The sequence below is a fragment of the Aristolochia californica genome, unplaced genomic scaffold, assembly GCF_029961685.1.
Source record: "Aristolochia californica isolate CCGP_79_NKW_82.1479 unplaced genomic scaffold, dmAriCali1.0.hap1 SCAF_7, whole genome shotgun sequence".
NCBI classification, from domain to species: domain Eukaryota; kingdom Viridiplantae; phylum Streptophyta; class Magnoliopsida; order Piperales; family Aristolochiaceae; genus Aristolochia; species Aristolochia californica.
The window spans coordinates 35,252,420-35,277,968 of record NW_027182268.1 but is presented as its reverse complement, the minus strand read 5'-3'; the positions used below and the strand labels follow the sequence as shown (position 1 = coordinate 35,277,968).

The 25,549-nt window shown below is 36.4% G+C and overlaps 2 protein-coding genes and 1 pseudogene across 4 annotated transcripts; all 3 read right to left on the bottom strand.

Annotated features, from left to right (window-relative positions):
• Window positions 1–96: 96 nt before the first annotated feature.
• Window positions 97–5,046, bottom strand: LOC137936931 (probable glycosyltransferase At3g07620). Of its 2 annotated transcripts, XM_068781906.1 has the most exons (6): window positions 4,963–5,046; window positions 4,597–4,685; window positions 2,276–3,363; window positions 2,042–2,172; window positions 1,524–1,872; window positions 97–1,253 (listed from the first exon to the last, which is right to left on the bottom strand). In XM_068781906.1, exons 3-6 carry the CDS (start codon window positions 3,137–3,139, stop codon window positions 585–587), a joined length of 2,013 nt encoding a protein of 670 aa, XP_068638007.1. In that variant the 5' UTR covers window positions 3,140–3,363; window positions 4,597–4,685; window positions 4,963–5,046; the 3' UTR covers window positions 97–584. The 2 variants fall into 2 exon arrangements, with proteins under 2 accessions (XP_068638007.1, XP_068638008.1); XM_068781907.1 differs by lacking the exon at window positions 4,597–4,685.
• Window positions 5,047–11,079: 6,033 nt separating this feature from the next.
• LOC137936619 (probable glycosyltransferase At3g07620) lies at window positions 11,080–15,638 on the bottom strand (annotated as a pseudogene).
• Window positions 15,639–16,559: 921 nt separating this feature from the next.
• On the bottom strand, window positions 16,560–22,106 carry LOC137936053 (probable glycosyltransferase At5g03795). Of its 2 annotated transcripts, none has more exons than XM_068780571.1 (5): window positions 21,955–22,106; window positions 19,870–20,940; window positions 19,642–19,772; window positions 17,702–18,047; window positions 16,560–17,508 (listed from the first exon to the last, which is right to left on the bottom strand). In XM_068780571.1, the coding sequence occupies exons 2-5, from the start codon at window positions 20,821–20,823 to the stop codon at window positions 16,843–16,845; spliced, it is 2,097 nt and encodes a 698-aa protein (XP_068636672.1). In that variant the 5' UTR covers window positions 20,824–20,940; window positions 21,955–22,106; the 3' UTR covers window positions 16,560–16,842. The 2 variants fall into 2 exon arrangements, with proteins under 2 accessions (XP_068636672.1, XP_068636673.1); XM_068780572.1 differs by lacking the exon at window positions 21,955–22,106 and having other exon boundaries at window positions 19,870–20,677; window positions 20,781–20,984.
• Window positions 22,107–25,549: the final 3,443 nt, after the last annotated feature.

Here is a 25,549-nt window from a genome sequence, read left to right as displayed (position 1 = left end):
GACCCGCAACATGCATTTGTTACACTTGAAACTAGACTCGCAGCATTCATTGCAGCCTCTTCAGCGAGATAGTCCACAACCTGTGGGTCTCCGGATACACTTCGCTTGAAGACACTTCGCTTGAAGAGGGCGGCTCGGAAGCTGTTGCTGGGCTGTTTCCTTGCACCATTCTTAAAAGTTGGATCAAAATCCCCCTGTACTATAAGTCGTGTAACTGACATTCCAGAACACAATATAAGATAAATGTCTTCAAGACCCTGTTTTCAAATGGAACAGATACCATAATCAGTATAAATGTCTTCAACACCGACAATTGAACAAGACCCTGTTTTCCAGCAACTTAATTGTTATACACTGCTATTAACAGGAAAGGAAAAATTCTCTCTCACATACTGAACAACATTATAATGACACTACACAATTTTCCATTTCCAGTTTGTCTCCTTTACATCTGTCTTCTGGCTTTGTTTAGAACTAGCTCCAGAAGAAAGAAAAAAACACTCTTCTCAGCCGGCTCGTCAAGGTGCTCTTTTCCGTCCCTCCATAATGTCACAACAAAAAAGGACCGAGGCCTTCATTATCAATTATGTAATTCTTATCTGATTCAGTCTATTGAACCAAACAGAGTGAAGAATCATGTGAAACAGATCATACTTCACTGGATTCGGATTCCACAGGAAATGCTTTTGGACTTTCTTCACTCTCATCTGCATGGTAAGATACTTCTCCTTTGGGATTGAAAGGAGAATATCCTTAAGTTTTGGAATATCTTTTTCTGCAACAAAGACAGCAAACGTTTCCCAGTCCAATACCTCAAACAAGGGAGGAACAAAATTGTCTGATAGTATCACAGGAACACACTCATAAAAGATTGCCTCGACTATTCGTGGACTGTTCACTTCATAGCCTCTTGGGCAGATGCAGTACTTACTTGTCTTCATGTGTTCAATGTAAACCTTTTTTGTCTCAATTCCAAAGAATTTTGGGCCAAAGATTTTCATGTCGGGATCCTTGTTCTCCCAGTACAATAAAAGGGCTTGCCGGAGATAGCCATGCACACCTCCAGCATAAAAAGCAAGAGTTGGCCTCTGATTAACAGGGTTGCCTCCAAGACCTTCAAGAGGATTCCCTGATGAGCGCACATAAGTTTCTGGAAGAGATACATCTTTGCCCAACTTGAAGCCTCCGGAGAGATCTGCATTACAAAGTGCTCTAATAGTGCTTTCCAACTGGTGCCTTGTTTCATATGACGCCTGAGAATGTAACAATTAATGAGAGAGATGAAACAGCAAGTTAAAAACTAGAAGAACTATTCTTGCTTTGAATGGATCACACATATCAATATTTGATTTTCTGTTGCAGATATGGTAACCAGATAAGCAGCTACTGTCACCTCAGAAATGCATCCAATAAAACAAAATAAGCATAGACACTTCATAGGAGGAAATTAACTTTCAATCCCATAGTTCTTACAGACCTAAGTGATCTTGCATATAACCAACTCAGAGGGAAAGAAGGCATACCCAATCATGGCAAGCAACCAAGAAATGATCAGCACCCCTCGTTCTATTCCAGAAAGGATATTTAGCAGCAAGCCTATCTACATAGTTTTGCAAGTAGTCTGCTAGATATTTCCTATTGCGAGAATGAGATACATACAAGGTAAGCTGCAGCATACGTGTACTAAAAGGCAAGTAGAACAGGTGGGCTTTTCTAGGATCTTTCACGGTAAAGTGTCTGTTTCTCTCCATTAGTTTCATAAACCACCCCTCAGACGCATAAATACCCTTGAGTAATGGTTGATGGAATATGGGTTTTTCTCCATCTTTGTAGACATAAACCTTCAGCATGCGTTCCATTAATTCATAGCTCCTGACAATAGAAAAAATTTGAATTAAAGTGCTTACTTTTTAAACTTAGGAACTGTTGAACTTTCAAATATATATGAAATGCTAGCTAAATTTATGCCTCCAAGATGCAACACAAAACAGCTAAACCTAATTTTCATATGGAGATATGACACAAATTTGCACATATTGACCTTTTAAACATGGAAATGTTCCGAAAGACAGGAGAATAAAGGTGAGGATCATCCTCAAGAATAGGAGCATGTTCAATTTCTGCTTTAGCGGATAAAAGCTCCCGTTCACGGGCTGAAGGCCGCCGCAGTTTCTATAACATAAGTACAATCAACGGTGTTACAATGGCTGCTTAATAAAAATACATATTAATAGTTATTTAATTTCAACAAAATTTAAAAATTCCAGATTCCTACCTTTGAATGAGAAGATGTGTACTGTTGAAGCAAAATATGGTTCATTTGTGATATGGATATTGGAGGCAACCCTCCTTTCTTTTTCTTCAGTACAGGTATACCAGCTAGTGAAGAATTATCACTTAAAGAGGTTGACACATTTTTCTGAAACTTTAAACGAGTACCCTTGAGTGGCAGTTCTGTCATTGAAGATGTTTTTGAGTCAACAGGAGTATCAGGGTTGCTTGGTCCTGCATCCACGTTTGCCAGCATAGAGTGACTCTTTGTGGAAATTGAAGGAGAAACTTTACCCGGAAGAGACATGATAACAACATTGGCCTCTCCTTCCGTTCTCTCTGACGCAAATATGCTATCATGTCTAGTACCAATTGTAGCAGCAGCATTTGCTGGTCTACCAACATCAGGCAATGGAATCTGAATCCCAAAGTCTGCCCCTAATGAAGAATTATGAATTAAATCTCTGTCCTTGTGAACTTCAAAATCACCATCACGATCTGGACCCTTCTTGAATGGAAAGCCAAGACCTGGTCGCTTAATTTCATGAATCTCCCTGGGATTTTCATCTGTGCTCACAGTCTCAGATTTATTTGAAAAACTAAATTCCAATGAGTCTGTAGCAGTTACTGGATCATTTAAAAGAGGATGGTCTCCGAAGCCTACAGACTTGAGGGAAGAGTCTCCACTCCCGAAACTATTTTGTACAGCTACTGCAACATTACTGGCTGGCATGAAAGATACCAAAACACTTCTAGGAAGTGAAAATAACTGGAACAGTAAAATAATGCTTGCTAGAATGACTACCACAACAACTAATCTTCTGGCTTCTACTTGATAAATCTTTTGCCACATAGTGCCATGCTCCATATCAAGAGAGAACCAAGCTATAAGTTGTTCACAGATACCTAAAGGGGAAAGTTGAGCTTCTACTACCTTAACCAACGCAAAGTTAAATGAAATTCATATGTTATTCAGTAACAGAAAAGAGGTGGAATCCCAATCATCCCAGAATTCATGGAAGTAGTTAGTTTGATCTTAAAACTCTCAGAACAAACCCTTATGATTTCCTTTCAGCCATAACTGTAAGATACCTGTATACAACAAGGAGCTGAATCAACCACAATCTCCCAGGTCTGAAAAATTAAAAGTGAGATTTGAGAAGATATTCAGAAATTGTATAGAATAGTTACAAGAGTTTAGCATACATTATGCCTGAGGCCAAATAACTGTGGGAGTATTATATAAGCCAGGAGGATGCTAACAATGGAAAGTTTTCAAACTTATCATGATGCATGAGCATGGATACAAAAGCATACAAAAATTCAAATAGTTTCAGAAATACAGTATCCTACACTGAAGAAACCTGATCTTAAGTGCCAACAATAACATGTACAGCAGGAACCTGAACCTCCAGAGGAACTAAAGAAAGATTATGAATTGATCATTGAAAGTTTAATCCCAGGATAACATCTTTTCATTTAACTGATACCGATCCATTCTAAATAAATAAATAAATAAGAGAGGGAAAAAAAGAAAGATAGTGAGGCCCCTCTTTATAGTGTAGCACAATAAAGACAACCATATAATTGGAGAACAGAAGAGTAAGGTTCAGTGCATTTCCATGAAAGATGTTCCAGGTTCGTCAAAATTGACGGCCAGTATAAGAAATTAATAGTGGCCATTTAGGAATTCCTCAAAAAAAATTAGAACAGAAACCTAAATGCTTATAGTAACATTGCAGATTCGACAAATATAGCATGTCACACAAGATCAAGAGTGCTAAATCATGATAGCAGATTAATTATCCCACCAGCATGAAGAGAAAAGGTTGTAGTGTTAAAAGCTTATTAACATGAAAAAGGAGGACAGAGAGCAACAGTGATACAACTTCAAAAATATAAGATTTAAGACCAAATATATAAAAAAAAAAATGTTCAAAACTATATGAAAGTAAAGAAGGTCCATGTAAGTGTTCTAGTTAAATGAAAAAGCTGAGAATCAACAAAAAGAACAGTAGATCCTTAGTGACAATCCCTCTAACAAACAAAAGCTAGCAGGATTTAGGAAAGAGAAATCGAGATTCATAGAATACATTTGACTAAAACAATACTTGTAATAATAATAATAATAATAATAACAATAATAACCACAAAGTTAGTAATAGCCATTAAACTATTTCAAAACTCTAAATTTTCGGGGGGGGAAAAGGACAAGGAAAAAACAAAGTCGGCACTTTATCAAGAAGCTTGAAACCACTAAGCTATCAGGAACGGAAAAGCTAAACATAAGGAAGTAAAAGATAGTTCCAAGTAAAGATTTGATACCATAATAAAAGATCAAAGTGCTCCCAAAAAGTGGCCGACTTAATTCATGACATAGATGAAATGCAACTCGTCAAGACATGAGAGCCAACCTGAGGAGCATAAGATGAGCATAACAGACACTAAATTTGGTGTGAATGAAGAGCAGAATGCAGAAAAGTCCAGGTAATAAACTTCAATTTAGTGAAAACAAGATAAAATGGCATTAAATCCCAGTTTGATGAGCATCGAACTTGGATAGCTAAGAAAATAGACCTAAAGCTACGACAAAACATAAGACGGAAATTGATAGAAGGAAATAACACGTTTCAGATTACTGCCTCCTTTTTTTCTACCGAGCAACGGTTAGAGGGTATGTTAATGAAGTACCTCTCATTTTGGATTTCTCCACGGCTGTAAAGGAAAAACTCCTTCAAGCTCGATATGGCTACTCTGTCTTCACTCTTCACTTCCTGGCAGCGGCTTCGGTCGTGCAGAACATTTCGGTAAATTTATGGCTGTTAGTGGACTCTGTAATAAGTGAAGGTGAATCTACTTTCACTAGGGAAAGTGGCCCAAAAATCGTTAGTGCACTGTGAAAGTTGGAGTGAAAGTGAATTCACTCCGCGAGACCGGTGAATTCACTTTCACTCGACGTTGCGTCTGCCTCCGCGAGACCGGTGAATTCACTCTCCTCTACGCGCTTCCTTTTCTTCGCTCGCTCTACCTCTCTGCAACCGTCTCTCTTCCTCTTTCCCCAACCGCCATCTGTTTTTCCTCTCATTCTTGACAGCATTTATCTACTGCGAGCCACGTCTCCTCTCCTGCTCCCTCTCGATTCGAAGGTATGATAACATTTCTATGAAACTGTTTCTTATTTCTGAAATTGTCTATTTTCTGAAATTAGATAGTGGGAAACCTGATTTTTGGGGGGAATTGTTTGTTCCATAAAATTAGATAACTGCATTCTTTTTCTCCTTTTACATGTTGGCGAGGTTTATCCATTTTGTGGCATTTTCTTTGTTTTATTTCTTCTCCATTTTGCTGATATTATTTCTTCTAAAATCCTCACGCAGTTCTGATTCTGACAAAACAACCTCACGCATTCTCGATGTAATCCACCCGTCCTACATATAAAACAGCCAACACATTATATTCTGCATTCGGAACCTCACATGTCCTTCATTCCGAGCAAGGATCCATCCTTTCTCAATTCTGATCTTCTTACATTCACCCCTGATCCAATCTCTTTCGATCGAATGCGTAGAGCTGATGGTATGGGCAGGTTCGTGGGCGGGCAGTGTTTGAGCTTGGTTTTGTCTTTTTGTTTTAAATCTTTCTTTTTTGTTTTGGGATTGAAGTGTTTGGCTTGAGGTTGCCAACCTGAATTCACAACCTTGCTTAGAACTCCTTGCCATGCAATTTCCCTTCTTTTTTTTTTTTTTTTTTTTTTTTTTTGTCTGTTTGAAAATGGCTACTGTACTAAGCACTGATGCACGATGTGATTCCGGGAGGTGTGAGGAAAATTTGTCAGTTGCTGTAAATCAGAACAATTTTCAGCTGCTATTAGGAAATGTGACTCGCTTCTATTCTGTCTTCTATGATTTTTATTGAAAACAAACGAGCTCCGGGTGTTTTTGTTACGTAGTTATTTTTAATGTCCCTTTTTGTACGAGATAATCTCATTTTAATTATCTTGAATTATCGTAGTAGATTTCATGAACCTCTGGAAAGTGCCTTTCAAGGTGTAACTATTATTCTTTTGAGCATCGTCTTATTTGACTCAACTTCTAAAAACAATGGAAAGAGACTAAACTGTGTAATACTTCTTTTACTGGAAAGAGAGCTTGATGAAGATCCTGCTGCTTGGCGGTTGAGTAATTGGAACAGCAGGAACGATTAACCAGTTTTCTTCCCCTTTTCCTCTTTCCTTCTTTCTTCTTCTCAATTGGCCCCTCTCTAGATCGACTGTACTCACCATCTCTTCTCTGTCCATCTCTTCTTTTTTTTTTTTTTTCCTTTTCTGCAATCTTTTGCCCCTCTCAATCAGCCACTATTGCCATCTCTATGTCTCCCATTTCCACTCTTCTTTCTCATTGCTCCCAATTTCTTCCTGCCTGTCTCTCTCTCTCTCTCTGCAGCATCATTTTCTGGCATTTTCTGGCACAGGTGTATCCTCTGTGGCAATTGGTGCCACTAGGAAGGGTCGCTGGCAGTGCCAGTGTAAGAAGTTCTTCCTCGATTTGTTGAGTAATGTTTGAAAAAACTCCTTGATTTCAACTGAATGGAAGGATTCCAACAACTGTGACTCCAGCTGTGACATCTCTTCTGCAACTGCGACTCCAGCAGTACTCAGGGACCTTTTTCTCTTTTAGAATCTGAGTATTCATGAATGGACTGTTTATACCCAAATATCCCAATTTTCATCAACTAGTCTCGTTTCTTCCTGTGTGAATGGGACTTCTTCTGGAACTTTATTTGATCTTCTATGTTTTGATCCTTATCTTCCTATTTTTGGTTCAATGTAAGTTTGGTTTCCAGTGGCGTTGGTTCTGAATTTCTAATGGATACCATGGAGTAAATGGATACTACTGAATGGGAGGACAATTTATCCGTTGAGAGCACCGCTACTCAGTGCTCTCGAACTAGATCCTCGAAATGAACGCAGCAACTTTTCTCAAATAGAAATACCATGACATGACATCTCATGCAAGCACCACACACTAATTTATCGCTTGGTAGTCACTTATGCTTGAGTTCTTCGGGGTTAGTGCACATGACTCAGGACATGATCTTCATGCGCATTACGCAGGTCATGTCCTGATGTCGTTAGGGAGCGTCCAAATTCATATCATGTACATGAATATACATGAATCAAGAGTTCATGTCTCAAGAGTAACGGGCGGAAAGTGATTTTCGCCCGATTTTGAGAATCATCTACATGACTCTCGCGCGGGGCTGTCTCTCGGGGCTCTCTCTGCCGCACACCCTCTCTGCCATTGCATTCCCGCAGCCCTCTCTCTTTCTCTGCTCCCTCTCTCGTCTCCTTTCCCACAGCCCTCTCTCATTCCCGCAGCCCTCTCTCGTCTCCGTTCCCGCTGCCCTCTCTCGTCTCCGCAACCCTCTCTCGTCTCCATTCCCGCAGCCCTCTCTCATTCTCTGCTCCCTCTCTCATTCCCGCAGAGCACGGGAGGTCGAGCATTTGCAGAGCTTCTCGGCCTCCCTCTCTTCTCCCTCTCGGCGTACCGTCGGAGCGCCGCCTCTGTCGGCATTGCCCGCCGCCGTCGCCGGCCGTTGCCTTTGCCTAGCCGTCCCCGTCGCCATCGCCCCGCTGGCTCGCTGCTGAGGAAGACGAAGATGTTTAATTTTTCCTAAGTTTGGAAAAATTAAACTATCTTTATAAAAATTATTAATTTATTTATAAAATAATTATTTTTATTTTAAAATTACTATATTAAAATAGTGATTTAATAGTTATAATTAAAATATTGTTAAAATAAATATTTGATAAATTATTTTGGCATAATTATCCGATTGTTATAGTTAATTAAACCAATGGTTTTAAATTTTGTGATAATATATTATTAATTAATAATACATAAAATATATTATGTACAAATATATAGTGTGTTAAAGTTATGATTAGATCAATTTTTTCTCTTAAATTATTCATTTTTAGTTTAAAATATATCATATGTTATTAATAAATTAATAACTTAATGTATTACTTTTGTTTTTTTATTTATAATGTTATTTATTTATTATTTGTAATTAATCATATACGTATTTCATTGGCTCATGTAATTACCATATTAATGTACAATAAAATATCTAATTCAATTAATAAATATATTAGTATATTTAATTATACATTCAATAACTTATTCGTGTAGTAATAATGGTTGTTTTACCTAATTTGGGGTTTAAGGATTATGTTGTAATTAAGTGCACTGTAAAGGTTTAGAAATTCTCTTGTTTTTTATGTTTTTCTCATGTTGGGGTACTAACACTGGAAACTGTTTTCCAGTGCACATGAAGTCATCAACACTAACACAAATTCTTACCTGATCTTCATGTACATGACATGACATGATCTTCATGTTGGACATGACTTGATCTTCAAGAATCCACTTTGGGGCATTAACCCCCCCCCCCCCCCCCCCCCCTAAAGGAATTTAGGATACCTAGTTCATCTAGTTGTGCTGTTTTTTTTCCATTTCCATCTCAAATTTAAATATTCAATGCTATGACTCTACAACTAAAACTGTAAAAGTAAAGGCTCCATTCACCCGCTACATTGTCCTACTCAAGAAGCTGAACTGGTTTTTTGCCATGGCACTAAAGAACTGTATTTCATTTGACTAAAACAAACTCCTTATTGAGGGGTACAAGGCAATTTGGTTGATATGTCAAAGATAATGCATTCATTTTGTAGAAATCGTGATTTTGGCATTGTTATGCTTCATGTGGAATATAATATTTAAAAAAAAAAGAATAATTAACAACTTATTGCTTGAAATCAGGTGGAAGAATTGAATTCTTTGGACTTGGACTCACTAAACAATCTCCGATAATTTTTCATCTTTTTGCACTAGCCTTTTCTATTTCTTTATCGCTTTGTAGTGTCGTTTAAATTTTGAAATTTTATGTACCCTTTAAAATTATGCTTGATTCATTCAATAATTTTTATGACTTTTAGATGTCTGAAGGGAGGCATAGTAGATCCAAGAGAACATATGACTCATTGAATTTTGAGGAAGATAGTAAAATGTTTAATTTGCTCGTTGAGCAAGTCAATTTGGGTAACAATTTGCCAAATAGAGTCTAGAAACATGAAATTTTGACTGATTGTGTCAATAAGTTTAATGAGGACACATTAAACAAAAAAACGAATGAACAGTGTGGCAAGAATATATCAAGGCTAGTAAATGTAACATAGAAAGTTATGTTTGTTGTATTATTAATTAGGATTTTAAGTTTTCTAAGAGATGATTTTTTTTGTAGGGGCACAGAGAAGCCGATAAGTATAGGCGGGCAGATTGTCCACTATATTAAAAATTAGCTTTAGTTGTTGAAAATTCTATTACCATGGGGACAACAAGTCAAACATGTGTTGAGTTAGAAGAAAACCTCCATCATACTACACAAGGGGCAATGATTGAGGAGATAGATGAAGATGATGCAATGAGGGAGATCCCTGAGCCATTGCCTAGCAGTATGGAGTCTGAAATGAGGCTCGTCGAAGAGGCAAAGCATCATCAAATGTTCAATGTAGAAGTTCTTCTACTCGTCGTAGGAAGAGATCCCAACGATCTCCTAACATTGTTGAAATGGTCGTTGATGCCATTAACAATATGGCATCAACCCTTGTGAGAATTTTTAGTCCCATAAATGTAGATGCAAAGTTTCATAGTATAAAGCTCTTCTAGAAGTACCTAACTTGCCCAGAGAAGTCAAATTTTGTGCACCAAAGTTACTTGACACCAAAGATAAGAAGGATGTGTTTGTCAAGTTGACACCAGAAGAACAATATGATTGGCTAATATATAACTTCAATGAAATGTAATAGACTTACACATAGTTGTTGACAGTGTTAACATTGATTTACGAGACACATTTGATTTTGTATAAATGACATTGATGAGTATTTGTGGTTAATAGTGAATGTGTTGGTGGTTAATATGTGAAGTGCTTAAAACATGGATGTGTATGTGGATAAACGTTTATGTGAATGTAGGCAACAAATGAATGTGTTTTTTTTGTTATGACAAGAAGGTTGATAATTATTTGTTGATATGATTTAATATTTGTGTTCAATACTTGGATGATAAGACTTATTTAATGGTACAAGTTGTGTTTTATCGTTCAGACATAGATGCTCATTTGTGCTTGAACCTTGTTCTCATTATTGAATATCTAGTATTGTAGGTACATAATCCACCAGATGGGAAAAAAAATTGTATTTGTATAGCTAGTTACACAATTGTACTTTGCTCTTGTAATAGGCAAGCGCAACGTTCTTATGGTATGGGTGGTCCACGATATGTTAAATCAAAATATTTTTCTCAAATTGGTTAAAATCTTGAAAAATAATGGACTCTTATTTAATATAAGACAATATCAATACAAAAACAATTTGTATATTTTTGTCTCACTATTGGTCAACAATAATCATACAGTGTTACCTTAGAGATATTTAATAGATCATATTAGACCATTAGTACTTATTTTAATAAAGTGTTAGATGTTATTGTCAGACTACAATCCTAACAACCTTCAAGATGTCATTCAAATATTTTGAATAGGGACAATATTTTTAATCCCATTATGAAATAAGATTTTGTTAATTACCCCTATAACTATCTAAATGAGACGAGCAATCTATTTTGTTTCTTTTCAGCGCAAGAATTTCATGTATCTTTTTTTATTCAATATTTATTTTTAAGTTAAAAGGATCAATTATTTTATGTAATAATAGTAACCTCAATAAATAAAGACACAAATTCATGTACAAATTTCTTTCAATTATATTTCCCATTCGACTATTCCCACTACAAATCCAGGGAGTAAGAAATTTGAGACGGTCGTCAAATGCTCCACTCCCAGCATTTGCAAGCCCCCCCCAATTAGAAAATGTAGGCTTATTGTGTTCTTATCTGATTTAGTCTGTTGAACCAAACAGAGTGGAGTATCATGTGGAAAACATCATACCTAATTGGATCAGCGTGCCAAAGAAAATGCTGTTGCACTTTTTGCACTCCCATCTGCATGGTAAGATACTCCTCCTCGGCTATTGACAAGAGTATATCCTTCAGTTTGGGGATATCTGCCTCCGCAACAAAGACTGCCAAGGCTTCCCAGTTGAAGATTTCAAAGAATGGAGGCACATAGTTGTCTGATATAATAACAGGAACGCACTCGTACAGAATGGCCTCCACCACCCTTGGGCTGTGGACTCCATAACCCCGAGGGCAAATGCAGTATCTGCTCTTCTTCATCTCCTCAACGTAGTCCGTTTCACTCATGCGTCCACCCATGGTTGGGCCAAAGATTTTCATGCTGGGGTCTTTATTCTCCCAGTAAGTTAGTAGGATTTCCCTAAGTGGCCCGTGTCTGCTTCCAGAAAAAAACGCTAGAGTAGATCTCTGCTTAGCAGGTAAGCCCCCAAGATCCTTGAGAGGATCGCTCAAATTACGTACAAATGTCACAGGAAGAGATGCATCTTTTCCTAATTTGAAGCCTTCTGCGAGATCAGCATTACAAAGGACTCTAATGGAAGTCTCCAACTTGTTTCTTGTCAAATATGGTGCCTGAGAAATGCATGCATTTAGTTGGATGCACAGACGCATTGCTTCGACTCCTCAAGTCAAATTTTCATGTTAGAAACTGAAGATCCTTAAAGAAAAAAGAAGCATACCCAGTCATGACATGCAGCAAGGAAATGATCGGCCCCACCAGTCCTATTCCAGAAAGGAAATTTTGCAGCAACCAGATCCACATACTGCCTCAAATATGCTGCCATATACCTTCTGTTTAATCCACGATCAGCAAAGTTGAACCTTAGTGTACGTGAACTGAAAGGTAAATAAAACAGGTGAGCCTTTCTAGGGTTCTTCACGACAAAGTGCTTATTGCTTTCCATTAGTTTCATAAACCATCCCTCAGAACCATAAACTCACAGTTAGTTTTGGCTTATGAAATATGGGTTTCTCTCCATCCTTGTAGACGTAGACCTTGAGCAGGCGTTCCATCAGTTCATAGCTCCTGCAAAATGCTCTTTCATGTTATCATAGCTAGAAACAACTCCACCACAAGATTTAGACACTTAATACAATGCATGCGTAAGTTTAGAAACAGAACCATGAAACTATAATAAGTAACCCCACCACCACCACCCAAAAAATTAAATTGTTGTTGCAGCTCAATAAACTTGATAATTTATAAGACAAATGATCCTAAAGGATGCAGTATCCAAATCGATCTACCAGGCATGCAAAGGCTGATATAGTAAGTAAAAGAATCACTGCAAGCAGGAAAATATTAGAGTAGGTAAGATGCCTTAATAAACCCACCTTCTAAACATAGAAACGTTCCTGAAAAGAGGAGCATAAAGATGACGGTCATTGATTGCAAAAGGGGCATTCTCAATTTGCAACTTTGCAGATAAAAGCTCATGATCACATGCTAATGGCCATCTTGGTTCCTTTGATCCCAGAGTAAAAAAATTGATAGAGCAAAAATTAGAAGCATACCAGAAGTTTCAGTACAGTCAACAATGTTCCACTATCTAATTACCCAAAAAAAAAGAAAAAAAAAGATGAGGTTCCATCATTCCATTCCCATACCATTGAATGAGAAGAAACATGATTTTGAAGCAATATATTACTCATCTCAGATATTGTTTTGCGTGGCAACCACCCTTTCTTCCTCAACAATGGAAAACTCTTCAGAATTAAGGTATCATTTAGAATTGGCGAAACATTTCCGCAAGGACCAGTAGTTATATCCTTGAATATACTTTTCATTGCTTGTTTGCCCAAAGATGATGTACCTGTAGCCATAAATATGAGTAGAAAAGTTAAACATGCATCGAGTTCTTCTTTGAGGGCCCTTTTCTTCCTTTTATTTATTTATTTATTTATTTATTTATTTATTTATTTATTTATTTTTATTTATTTAGGAAAGCCTTTTCTTTTTCTACGGAGGTAATATCTTGTGGACACAGATCATAAATTTTAGTGCAATTAGAGAAAATTTGAGTTCATTACAAGATCCACTAATTACCTTCTATTAAATGAAATACTGCTGTCATATTTGCAGCATTATTACCTGCACTGCCAGAACCTTCTGTTAAGGAGTCATTTCCCAAGCATCTTGCCTTGTCTATGGTAAATCCATCCTCTGAATCCTCAACTTTAACCTTTGTCTCAGTCAATGCAAAATAACCTTCCGAATCTTCCTTCTGCTTAAATCTTTGAACCCTGACAGGAGCCTCAACTTTACTTTCTGAGTCCTTCAAAAATGGTTCCTCAGTAATAGTGGCAAATTTAGTGAGTCCTCCATTGCTCGAGGTGTTTTGTCCAAAAACTGGAAGGTTGATTGCAGGAATGAGAGAAGAAAGGACATTTCTGGGGCAACAAATAAAGACTGAAATACTACAATCATGCCGACAAATGTCCTAACTAGAGAAAATTTCAAGTCATTACCAGAGACATATATAACCTTCTATTAAATGGAAATACTACTTTCATGTTTGCAGTATTATTACCTGCACTGCCAGATTTTTCTATTAAGGAGCCATTTCCTAAGTATCTAGCCTTGTCTGCTGTAAATCCATCCTCTGAAGCTCCAACTTTCTCCTTCAATGCAATATCCTTCTCTAAATCTTCCTTCTGCTTAAATCTTCCAACCATGACAGGAGTCTCAATTTTACTTTCTGAATCATCTAAAAATGATTCCTCATTAATAGCAGCAAATTTGGTGAGAGCTTCCCCATTGTTCGAGGTGTTTTGTCTAAAAACTGGAAAGCTGATTCCAGGAATGAGAGAATAAAGGACATTTCTGGGGGCAAGAAATGAAGATTGAAATACTATAATCAGGCAGACTACGATTCCCATTGCCAGAGTCAGTCTCTTTGTCTCCATTTGATGAAGCTTTTGCCATAAAATAACAGGTTCCATACCCGGAAAAGCTCCAGCTACTCTAAGAATTGAGAAATATCTCTAAGACCAGAAAGTTGTTACAATTCTTTCTGCCTGAAAATTTACAGCAGTCTAAGATTAATCAGAAAGAAGAAGAGAGTATCAGCTATCATACCAAAAAATACTATCATCTTATAGCAGTCTAAGATTAATCAAAAAGAAGAAGAGAGTATCAGCTATCATCTCCAAAAATACTATCATCTTCGCTCCATTTGATCTGTCAGATGTTACTAGTACAGATAATTAACACCTTAACAGCAGCAACCTAGACTAAGACAAAGTAATCAACACCTGCAAGTAAATGGAAGCTACTGATTCATTTCATTGCAGTTGATAAAGCTCAAATGCAGCATTAATTACTAATTTACATCTATAAAAGTACTCCTTAACCACACAGGTCCACCCAAAACAAGAATGGCAGCAGCACACGTAATATCATGAAAGCTACTGTTTCTTTGGAAAGTAAAATTTCATTGTACATCAACTTTTTTTTTTTTTTTATTTCTTCCTATATGGCTTTATAGCACAACACAAAAGTAAGGATAGAGGGTTTCCAAAGAGGGAAGATCTAACTCTTGTCTGCTCAAAGAAAGAACATATTATTCCTCTGGAAGCCAAAAAGGAATTGAACAACTTGAAAACTACCTTAATGAATTGTAATGGAGCAATTTTATGATAAAGCTACATGGAAATACACAAATAAACTACTTTATCAATAAAATAATTTCAATAGTTCTACGCTTCACCAAACCTTTCAGAAAAGGATATAGGGGCAACATCAAGACAGTAAGACAGTAATCAACAATACATACAAGGGAACAGAAAAGGAGTTGCTTCTATGGTGAGAAAAAGAAACACCATAAGGAATTGCTGGATGTTAAAAAAGGAATTCAATTCAAGTAAATAAAGCCCTAAACTTAAAATTCAGGATAACAATAAAACTTGCAGAATTAAATTTTTGAAAGTAGGAACAACATAAATTTAAGCATTTTTTTTATCTCACAGGCAAATGTAACAAAGTATTCCTGACCAATTTGGGTATGAAAAAGGTAAAGGAACACTTAAAAGCTATCATTGCAGAAACGGGGATTCAATCTAGAAACGGATCGAAACAGAGCATGCATGCCGAAAAAATCACCATTCATAAGGTAACAGCAAGCACAATCGAAGCGTCTCTAAAACTACGAGCTAAACATTCCAAATAGGCAAAGATAGAGATATAAAGTTACATTGAAATAACTCAAACAGAAGATTTTAGACAAGAAGACCACTTGTCTCGTCTCTGAGTTTCAAAGAGAGACTTACTGAATCTATGTACTAGGTGTTAAAAACCACCTGGATTGTTCCACCTGCAGAAAATCAGAAGCTGCTTCTTGGAGCTTTATACTTCGAGTTACTGGAGACAAACTTCTTCCGGTGAACAACGTATAAGTTGCAATTTCCATCTAAGAATGATTGAAACATTTGACTTCGGATAATATAAAATTCAGTAGGAGGTAGAAGCGACTGCACTTATACGTTGAGGTGAAAATCCAGGTGGCGGGCGTCTGTGAGAATTGTTTAGGTGAAAATCCAGGTGGCGGGCGTCTGTGAGAATTGTTTAGGTGAAAACGAAAAGCCACAGATCGCATCACCTGATTCAGATTTCAGAGCAAATACTGCTGCGTAAAGCTTGAAAATGAGATGACACGTTGACGATCGGAAAAATAACGCTTTCTTTCGGGACCGCGCGAATTGTTAATAGTTGTACGGAAATTTTTATATCCTTGGAAATATTCTTTTTATATAATACTAATGATAGTTAATATTATATTATCATTAATATTATATTTTATTACTAGTTTAATGATGAGAATTTGGATACGAGTTGATTTAACTATTGGATATTTGGAAGGATCTTATATATTTAATTAATCTTAATTTAATTATTAATTATTAATTTATCACAGTAAAAATCTATCTTAGTTTATTAAAAAAATTTAATACAACTATCTTATAAGAGTTAATAGATTAATTTTATATAATAAAATTATTATTATTATATTAATATTTTAAAAGTAATAATTTAAATTGTGTAAAATAACAATTTTATTAATTATTTTGATATTATAAAAGTAAGTATATATTTAATTATTTTATTTTATATAACAATTTGATGACTATTTTGATATTAAAAAAAGTAAGATTTTTTTAATTATTTAATTAATTTAATTTTTAAATTATTTATTGATTTATTTTTGTTTAATAAAAAAATTATAAAAATTAAATCTATTAAAATATTTTATAATAAAAACTTGCGCTATCTCAAAATTTACAGGACAAGACGTAATATACAACAAAAGACAATGATACAAGACGAAAGGCCCAATAATACACTTCGTTATGAGATTGATATTTTCACACACCTTCACTCGTTCCAATTTATTGTGATTCTGAACCTGACGAAGATCACCATTGAGCACAGACTGTTTGCATTTGAAAGGCTCCTTGTTACCTTTCTTGGTCAGCTTTTCTTCTTTTAGGCCCGCTCTGTCCTCACCACTGCCAAACTTATGATCCAAGAAGCTTTTCAAACCTGTATCTGATTCAATCTATTGAACCAAATAGAGTGAAGTGTCATGTGGAATATGTCATACTTAACAGGAGAACTGTGCCAAAGGAAATGTCGTTGCAATTTCTTTACTCTCATTTGCATGGTGAGGTACCTCTCATGTGGTATAGACAGAAGAATGTCCCTCAAGTTGGGAATATCCTTTTCTGCAACAAAGATTGAGAATGCTTCCCAGTCTAAGACCTCAAAGAAAGGTGGCACAAAATTGTCTGAAATGATCACCGGAACACACTCATAAAAGATGGCTTCCACCACTCGAGGGCTGTTCACTTCGTAACCTCTGGGACAGATGCAGTACTTGCTGTTCTTCATGTATCGGATGTAAGTCATTTTGCTTCGGACACCTCGAGGCATCCGGCCAAATATCTTCATGTTCGGATCTTGGTCCTCCCAGTACTTTAGTAGGACTGGCCGAACCCATCCATGCATGTTCCCAGCAAAGAATGCAAGAAATGCTCTCTGGGAAGCAGGTTTGCCTCCAAGGTCTCTGAGAGGATCCCCTGCAGATCGCACATACGTCTCCGGAAGAGAAACATCTTTCCCTATTTTGAAGCCTTCATATGGATCAGCATTGCAAAGGGCTCTGATAGCACTCACAAGATGCGGTTTTGTTTCATATGGTGCCTAAGAGGGAATAGATGATCACAGAAATTGATAATGCTTGGAAGAATTACAACTCGAAATTCCTATAACATAGTCACTAAATCATTTTGGTATGCAAAAACTTCTAAAGAAGCACATGCTCTGAAATTCAAGTAAAAGATTCTTTTGAATAAATATCTTGAAAGATAGTTAAGAAGATAAAAAATAAACTTACCCAGTCATGGCAAGCCACAAGAAAATGATCAGCCCCACCAGTTCTATTCCAGAAAGGATATTTTTTAGCTATAGTGTTCCCATATTTCTTTAAATATTCAGCCATATCTGGTTTGAGTAGTCCACGCTTGTGTAGAGCAAACTCTAGCAGGCGGGAGCTAAAAGGTAAGTAAAATAGGTGAGCTTTTCTAGGATCCTTCACAGTAAAATTTTCATTTCTTTCCATCAACTTCATGAACCATCCTTCGGAAGCATAGATTCCTTTGAGGATTGGAGTGTGGAATATTGGTCTTTCTCCTTCTTTGTAAACATAGACCTTGAGTATGCGTTCCATCAATTCATAGCTCCTGCAAGATGTAGAGCGGTATTGGAATTATATGTTAGTCACACAAGCATTAAACCTCTGTAAAAATTTTGAAGTGGTTAGACTTATTTCTCTTGCCTGCCTCAAAAAACAGCATAATAAGCATGTCTGGCATTGAAGATGAAAATTTTAAAGAAGTCAGCCAAAAATCCCCAAGTTATGTAGTTTGGATTTCATAACTGAAATAGGAAAAAACAAAAACCTTCATTTCTCCATGTCATAACTAATGCAAGTTGTTTCAGCTGCCTCAACTTTTTGACTGATAAATATAATATCTCAAACCCATGCTAATTTTGCATTGGCTTCCAAGAATAGTTCAAGAATCAGAAAGCATTCAACCGGTACAAACATGTTTTGAATTTTCTATTCCAACAACAATTGCTTAGCAAATACCATTTCAAACTCTAAATTCCCCATTGGAATGCTCATCAGGCTTTGTTTGATATAATCTATGTAATCCTGCAAAAATTAAGTACCATGAATGGAAAGCTTTATCTTCCAACTTCCCTGTTACTTAGGATGGTTTGCTGCAAAGAAGTACAATTCTAGGCGTTGTTTTAGATAAACCTAACATTTGTTTGTAGAGAGGAATTGTTCATTTTTTATTTTTTTATTTTTACATATTTTCCAACTTCGATGTCAAGTTTTAATTTCAAAATAATATTACCAATAGGCAATATTTGTGTAGATGTATCAGATATGGATCTAATAAGACATTACACTCTCTACTTGACAAGGACTTGAAGGAACCTGATTATGACGCATAGAAAGGACTTCCCTGTGCAATTCAGCCGTCTCACCAATTGCTTCTAACTGGCATCGCAAGTAGAAAATTGCTCTGAAGAACTTAACAAACTCAGCATTGTCTAGTTCTTAATGAATATTTACAAAGTCACTCATTATCATTGACTTTGAAATCACGTGCCAATAGTGATAGGATTGCTTATAACAAACTTAGTTTCCTTCATATCAATCTAAGGAACAAAACTTTAAGATACAACAACAATAGAAACATGAAACCAGTAAAAAAAAAAAAAAGAAACATGAAACCAGTAAAGAGGTGGAAATGACTCCACAGCAAGAATTGCTGGCACATTCCTGGCTAACATGATTCAAAATTGTATTGACATGGCTAACCTCATTCCTCTGCAGTTTTCATTAACTAATACATCATAAGCTGGGAAGATCCTTCATGTAGGATGCAAGAGTAAAGCACCACAACATTTAAAAAAAAAAAAAAAGGATAGACAAAAGAAGGATTCCAAAAGAAAAAAGATAAACAAAACAGTTCTAGAAAGAAATTTGGTGATAGAGTTTCAATCTGAGCCTGTTTCGGTCAAACCAGTCTGTACAATGATGAGTTTTGTGGTCTTACACAACAGTTTGGTTCAATGAGGGGGGAATGTAGAGTGTAAATAGGAATTGTTTATTTGTAACTGCTGAAGAACTATGTCAGTGATAATTTACCATTGATCAACACATGAAGACTTTTCCCTACATTACTAGGTCAAGCATAATGAGCTAACTAAAATGCTTCAGACAGATCATGTTATGGTGGCACTATTTGGCACACTCACCTTTTAAACTGGGAAACATTTCGAAAAAGAGGAGGATAAAGATCAGGGTCATCTTTTACAATAGGAGCATTCTGGACCTGCACCTTTGCAGACAAGATCTCCCTATCACGCACTGAAGACCACAGCGGTTTCTGAAAATAAAAGACAACATAGAAGGTTAAGATTTCCGGTGTTTGTCCAACAACATGTATCCAGTACATAAGAGTTTTAAGCAATCTAGATGCTGACCATTGCACGAGATAAGTGGCTTCGCCGAAGTATGCGGTTCATCTCTGGGATTGATCTAATTCGTGAACCCCTATGCTTCATCTTTGATATTGGAATATCAAATAACGTCAAATTTGCCTCTGAAGCAGTTGAAACAACCTGTGAAATTTCTGCATTTCCACCCCTCGATAGCAATGCTATTGCTTCTTTACCAGTTGGAGATGTGTGAGGGGGCATGAGTATGACAGGATTACTGGAATTTACATTCAAGTTTGATGTGACATTCATATTAGAAGCTGTCGTTGCCAATAAAACCGATGAGGGTTTAGTGCCCTTCTTTGATCCAATTTTGGTCTGCTTTGATGTGGGAGTAGTTTCTGACTTTTTAAGACTATCAACCTCTGACAAAATAGTACTTTCCAGTTGTTTACCACTGTAAATTGCAGTACCATTAATGGGAGTACTAACTTTTGGTACAGAACCATAGCTTTCAGGATCTCCAGACTTCTTAAGCTCCGGTTCCCTAATATGCTCCAGTAAGAGAAAGTTATCCATTTTGACATCTTTCCCTGGCTGAAAATCATTATCAATGTCTTCATCTTCATCTATATCAAAGTCCTCTAGATCTCCTTTCTTCTCAAACAGAAGTTCATTCCCTGGCTTTACATCCATTTCCTTGATTGCATTAGTTCTCTTTGATTCTCCCTCCAGGTACGGAGACTCAGATTTCCTCATTACATGATTAACTACTGACGACTTAGTAGAGACACTTAAAGGGTGAAGCTCACTGGATCCTACATAGTTAGGAGCAGATGCTCCACCCAGAAAGCTGCTTCGACCAGGCATAGGAAACTTAACATTAACAGCAGGAGACACAGAAACCTGAACACTTCTATGGACCAGCGTGAAGGACTGAAAAAGTAACTCAATACCTGCTATTACTGCCATTAAAAGAACCAATTTTCTTGTTTCCATTTGACAAAGCTTTTGCAAACGAACAAATTACTCCATTCCCGAACTACTTTAGGAGTGAAGAATCGCTCAAGTTGCTGAACACTTGAATTCCCAAGTCTTCCAGCACCTTGCAGTTCTCTGTAACCAATAAATGAGTTAGTCTGGGAAATTATTCTACCCAAAGATACTCAAACAGTTCAGCCTTTAGATTCTGAGTTTTGCTTAAAAGAACTCAAGCAAAAGATAAACGACAGTTAATAGAGCAAAAAAATAAAAATAAAACGATAGATGCTGAGGGCATTCACTGCTCAGAAACGATAGAAACGATCAATAGGAAGCTGAATTTCCCTAAAATGAAGTAATCCTTCCATGGACAAAGAAATATGGAAGAAAAAGTGTATCTCGGCTAGAAATATTAGTGGTTTACTATGCAGCAAAAAAGAACAACTCCATTTTCATAAAAAGAAACTATAAAACGGAGCTTGTAAGGGAGAGAGAAAATTTTGACAATCAAGAAGAATCTTGAGTTCCATTCATTTCACATGTAGCTCTGCAGACGGAAATTCTCTAATCTGCATCCTTCACCCGCAGACAGATACAGTCTTCTTGGCGGCGGAATCGGGAGGAGAAGCTACTCATAGAACTTAAATTTAAAAAAACAAAAAGACGAGATGAGTTATGGATTCAGTAGCATTAACCAAATAAACCCGTAGACAGAAAAGTTGAGAAGGATGCGACCCACAGAAGAACGCAGTAGTGAAGGAAGGGGAAAGGTAACTTGTATGTATTAATCCTACTTACCACCAAGCAAACCCGTGCATTGGACGCGATGACAATACTAAACACCTATGAACTAACAGACTAACCAAACTTAAAAGACAAAAGTAAAAAAACGGAAAAATCCGCTAAATCTCAAGAGAGTTCGCAAAAGTTTGATGCGAATCGCTTGTGCTCATTAAAGCAGATGAAGTATCTACCGAGCTTAATGCCTAGCAAAGGAAAATGAACTAATAGTAAAGACATCAACTCAAGATCACAAAAATTTAAGAACAACAGAAAAAAGGGATTCAAGGAAAGAATCTTCCAAGCACTTAAATTTTGTCTTTTCTCACTGGCTTAGACTAAAACATAACATTTCAACATCGTAAGTACCTTGCCCTTTAACATTGAAGGGACCTCTGGTTCAGACCACGCCATGATCGAACTGGAAGGAGCTCCACGGAGCCCCCGACCATTGCTGTCAGTGAAGGTGCAGGCACGGCTCAACGGTGCTGGTAGGAAACCGAAAGAAAACTCGCTGCCTCGTTGTGTTGCAGAATGCAGCTAGTTTGTGCCATTCGGCAGTTCAACTTTTGACTTGTCCATGGACCAAAACACCCATGTCCCTGTCGGCGGCCAATGTCGCGGAGGGTGCCCACCTGGATCTTTTGCTAGCTTCGGAAAAGGATTAGTAGAAAAAACAACGACGCTTCCAAATCACTTGTGTTTGGACCACTAAGGGAATCCAATATTGAGCTCGAGCCAGTGGGGTTCGCAGGCAGAAATCCAATGATTCCATGCCAGAGCAGTCCATTGAGCTGTCAATATCCATCAACTCTTGATGCTCGTTAATCTCCTTTCTCCAGCAGCCTTACTTTTAAGTAACTACATTATACTTTCTTAAGGTGACAATACTAAATATTAATGGGGACCTCTCTGTGATCGGTGATTACTGCTTCTGCATCGTCTTCAACTTTTTTTCTACGGCTCTGTCGTACCGGTTTCGTACCATCGGTGGCTCAGCGGAACGGTGAGACGAGGGGGATTTTAAAAGAGAGAGAACAAGTGAAGGGCAAATTTAAAAGAGATTTTTCTTCTATCAAAAGCTTTGGGACGAGGGAGCATATAGCAAAGAACAGACAGATTGTGATACAATAATTGAAGAAAGAGAATCCCGAAACATTTGATAAACCAATTTGAGAACGCTTGAAATTGACGCTGCCGTTTGGTTAGTTCTTTGTTTTTTTTTGTGTTTTTTTTCTGGAAGCAGACAGTCATGCAAATAGAATAACGAAACCACAATAGTCTAATCCAGCCTTTATTTGAGTACCTCCATTATTTGAGTCCTTCCGCTTTTGTTTACTGCGCTTGGCGTACAAAGAAAATACCAGTCCAGTCCTATTATGTGTGGCAGTAAAAGAGACGTGAGCAAAATTTTTAAAAATATATATATTAAATATATTTTATATAAAATTGGACATGACTTCTACTTAAAATTAGGCATAAAGGTGGAGCTTAGCCCGAAAGTTTCTATGTTCGAGTTGATCTTGATTTAAATATTTTAAACTCGAGCTCGAGTCGACCCTAGCCTCGAGCCTAAAATTATAATCGAGTACAAGCCTAATAATTTTAACTGAGTTCGAGCTTAACCTACATTTAATACTCTACATAAAATATATGTCAAATAAATTATATATAAAATTATACATATATTTTATAAAAAGAATGATAGGGGAGGTTTGGGATTGAATATCGATAATGGATTAGAACGCACTAATATTAAATTTTTTTACGCCAAATGTTGTATAGCTTATTTTGAAATTTTTTTAATATGGCCTCGTTAGTACCCCTTGTTGAAAATTTATATTCTAGGCAAAACTAGAAATATTTTTCCTAGGATACATATTTCTAAAATAAACCTTTAAATAAAATCCAATTACTATTAGTGACTTACTAGAAAATTACAAGAAATATTTTAAAATTTTCTTAGGAAAGTTAAATGGAACTCTTATTGCCTCTTCTAGGGAAATAAATAAAAATTAATAATTAATCTAATATATTACTATACTTATAGATAAATTTTTAATCAAATAAAATGTCAAACACAAAGTTGTTATAAAAATTGCTTCTTGCTAAAAGTATTACAGCATCAACTGTCAAATACTTATTCAAAAATTTTCTATACGATTTTCACAGGAAAATCTTACTTAGAAAATTATATGATTTTTTTAATAAGAATTTCCAATTAGAAAAATATTTCAAAAAAAATGAGGCACTAATAATCCCTAGAAACATATATTCTACTAAGAATGTTTTTTCAACATTTAATAAAAAAACCACTAATAGTCCCTAGAAACATATATTCTACTAAAAATGTTTTTTTCAACATTTAATAAAAAAACCACTAATAGTCCCTAGAATTTTTTATTTTTTTCTCTTGTTTATGATCTCACATGTGCGGATATTGTTTTCACGCGGGGGGGGGATTATTTGTCCCTCGGTGATAGAAGCAGCGGCCACAAAATCGACTACGACAAAACATATATTCTACTAAAAATGTTTTTTTCAACATTTAATAAAAAAACCACTAATAGTCCCTAGAATTTTTTTTTTTCTCTTGTTTATGATCTCATATGTGCGGATATTGTCTTCTCAAGGGGGGGGGGGGGGGGATTCGGTGATAGAAGCGGCGACCACAAAATCGACGACGACGAAAAGGCAGAAGGCGGCCACATCAACGGATGGGAGGGGCTCAGCGGTGACAAGGGGAGGAAGAATTTTCCCCCCTCGCTCTTACTCCCGCTCCGATCGGCGCTCCAGCTCTTGGTCCCGCTCCCTGGTCCCAAATCCCACGTCGCTCGTTAAATTAACGAGCCAACTCACGAGTTTTCGAGTCGAACCTTGATTCGTTCGAGCCGATCTCGGATCTCGAACTCAACTCGAGATCCAGGTATAACGAATTGAACCGAACTGGAACCGAGCCACTCGCAAGCCAGCTTGGTTCGAAGCTACCCTTATTGAGGAGGATGGTCCCGACACAGGAATTAAATGTAACTCCTCCATTTCAAGTGGGATTAATGTGCCTTAAAATCATGGGCTTAAATTGGATTATGCACCAACTTCGAATAACACAGTAAAAAGAGTCATCCACTAGGATTGGAACCATAAGTTTCGGCTTAGCCACCCCCAAAAAGTCACATAACATCACTCCAATTCGTATTTAGATAAAAAAAAAATTTTAATTTTTTTTTACTAAAAAAATATTAGATAAGTATGCTAATAATGTATGAGATTGATTAATAATTTTTATTTATTTCCTTGAAAAATACACTAACATAGTATATAAAGAAAAATTAAAAAATTTCATGTAATTTCCTAGTAAATGTTGTTGGAAAAATATTTTTAGTAGAAATACGTTTTTAGGGACCATTAGTGTTTCTTGGAAATACATTTCTAACTAAAAATTCTTCCTAAGAAAATCATATAATTTTTCAGATAAGATTTTCATATAGACATTTTTGTGAATAAGTATTTGACAATTAATGCTGTAATGTTTTCAGCACGAAGCAATTATGTATTTGATAATTTATTTTACTAAAAATTTATCAAATAAGTACGGTAATGTATGAGATTGATTATTAATTTTCATTTATTTACTTGGATAAGACACTAACATGTCCATTTAATTTTCCTTATAAAATTTTAAAAAATTTCATGTTATTTCCTAGTAAGGAAGGCACTAATAGGATTTGATATGAAAGTTTCTTAAAATGTGTATTTTAGAAAAAAAATATTTCTAATTTTTCATGGGATATAAATTTCCAACCTGGGGTAATAAGGGGCTAATAGAATTTCATATTAAAGGTCTCTTGCAAATATATATATATATTTCTAACAAGGGGCACTAACAAGGTCCAGGGAAGGGGATAAGGTACATTAACCCTCTCTTCGCCTCCATTCCACTCTTTAGCTCAGTCATAGTCATACT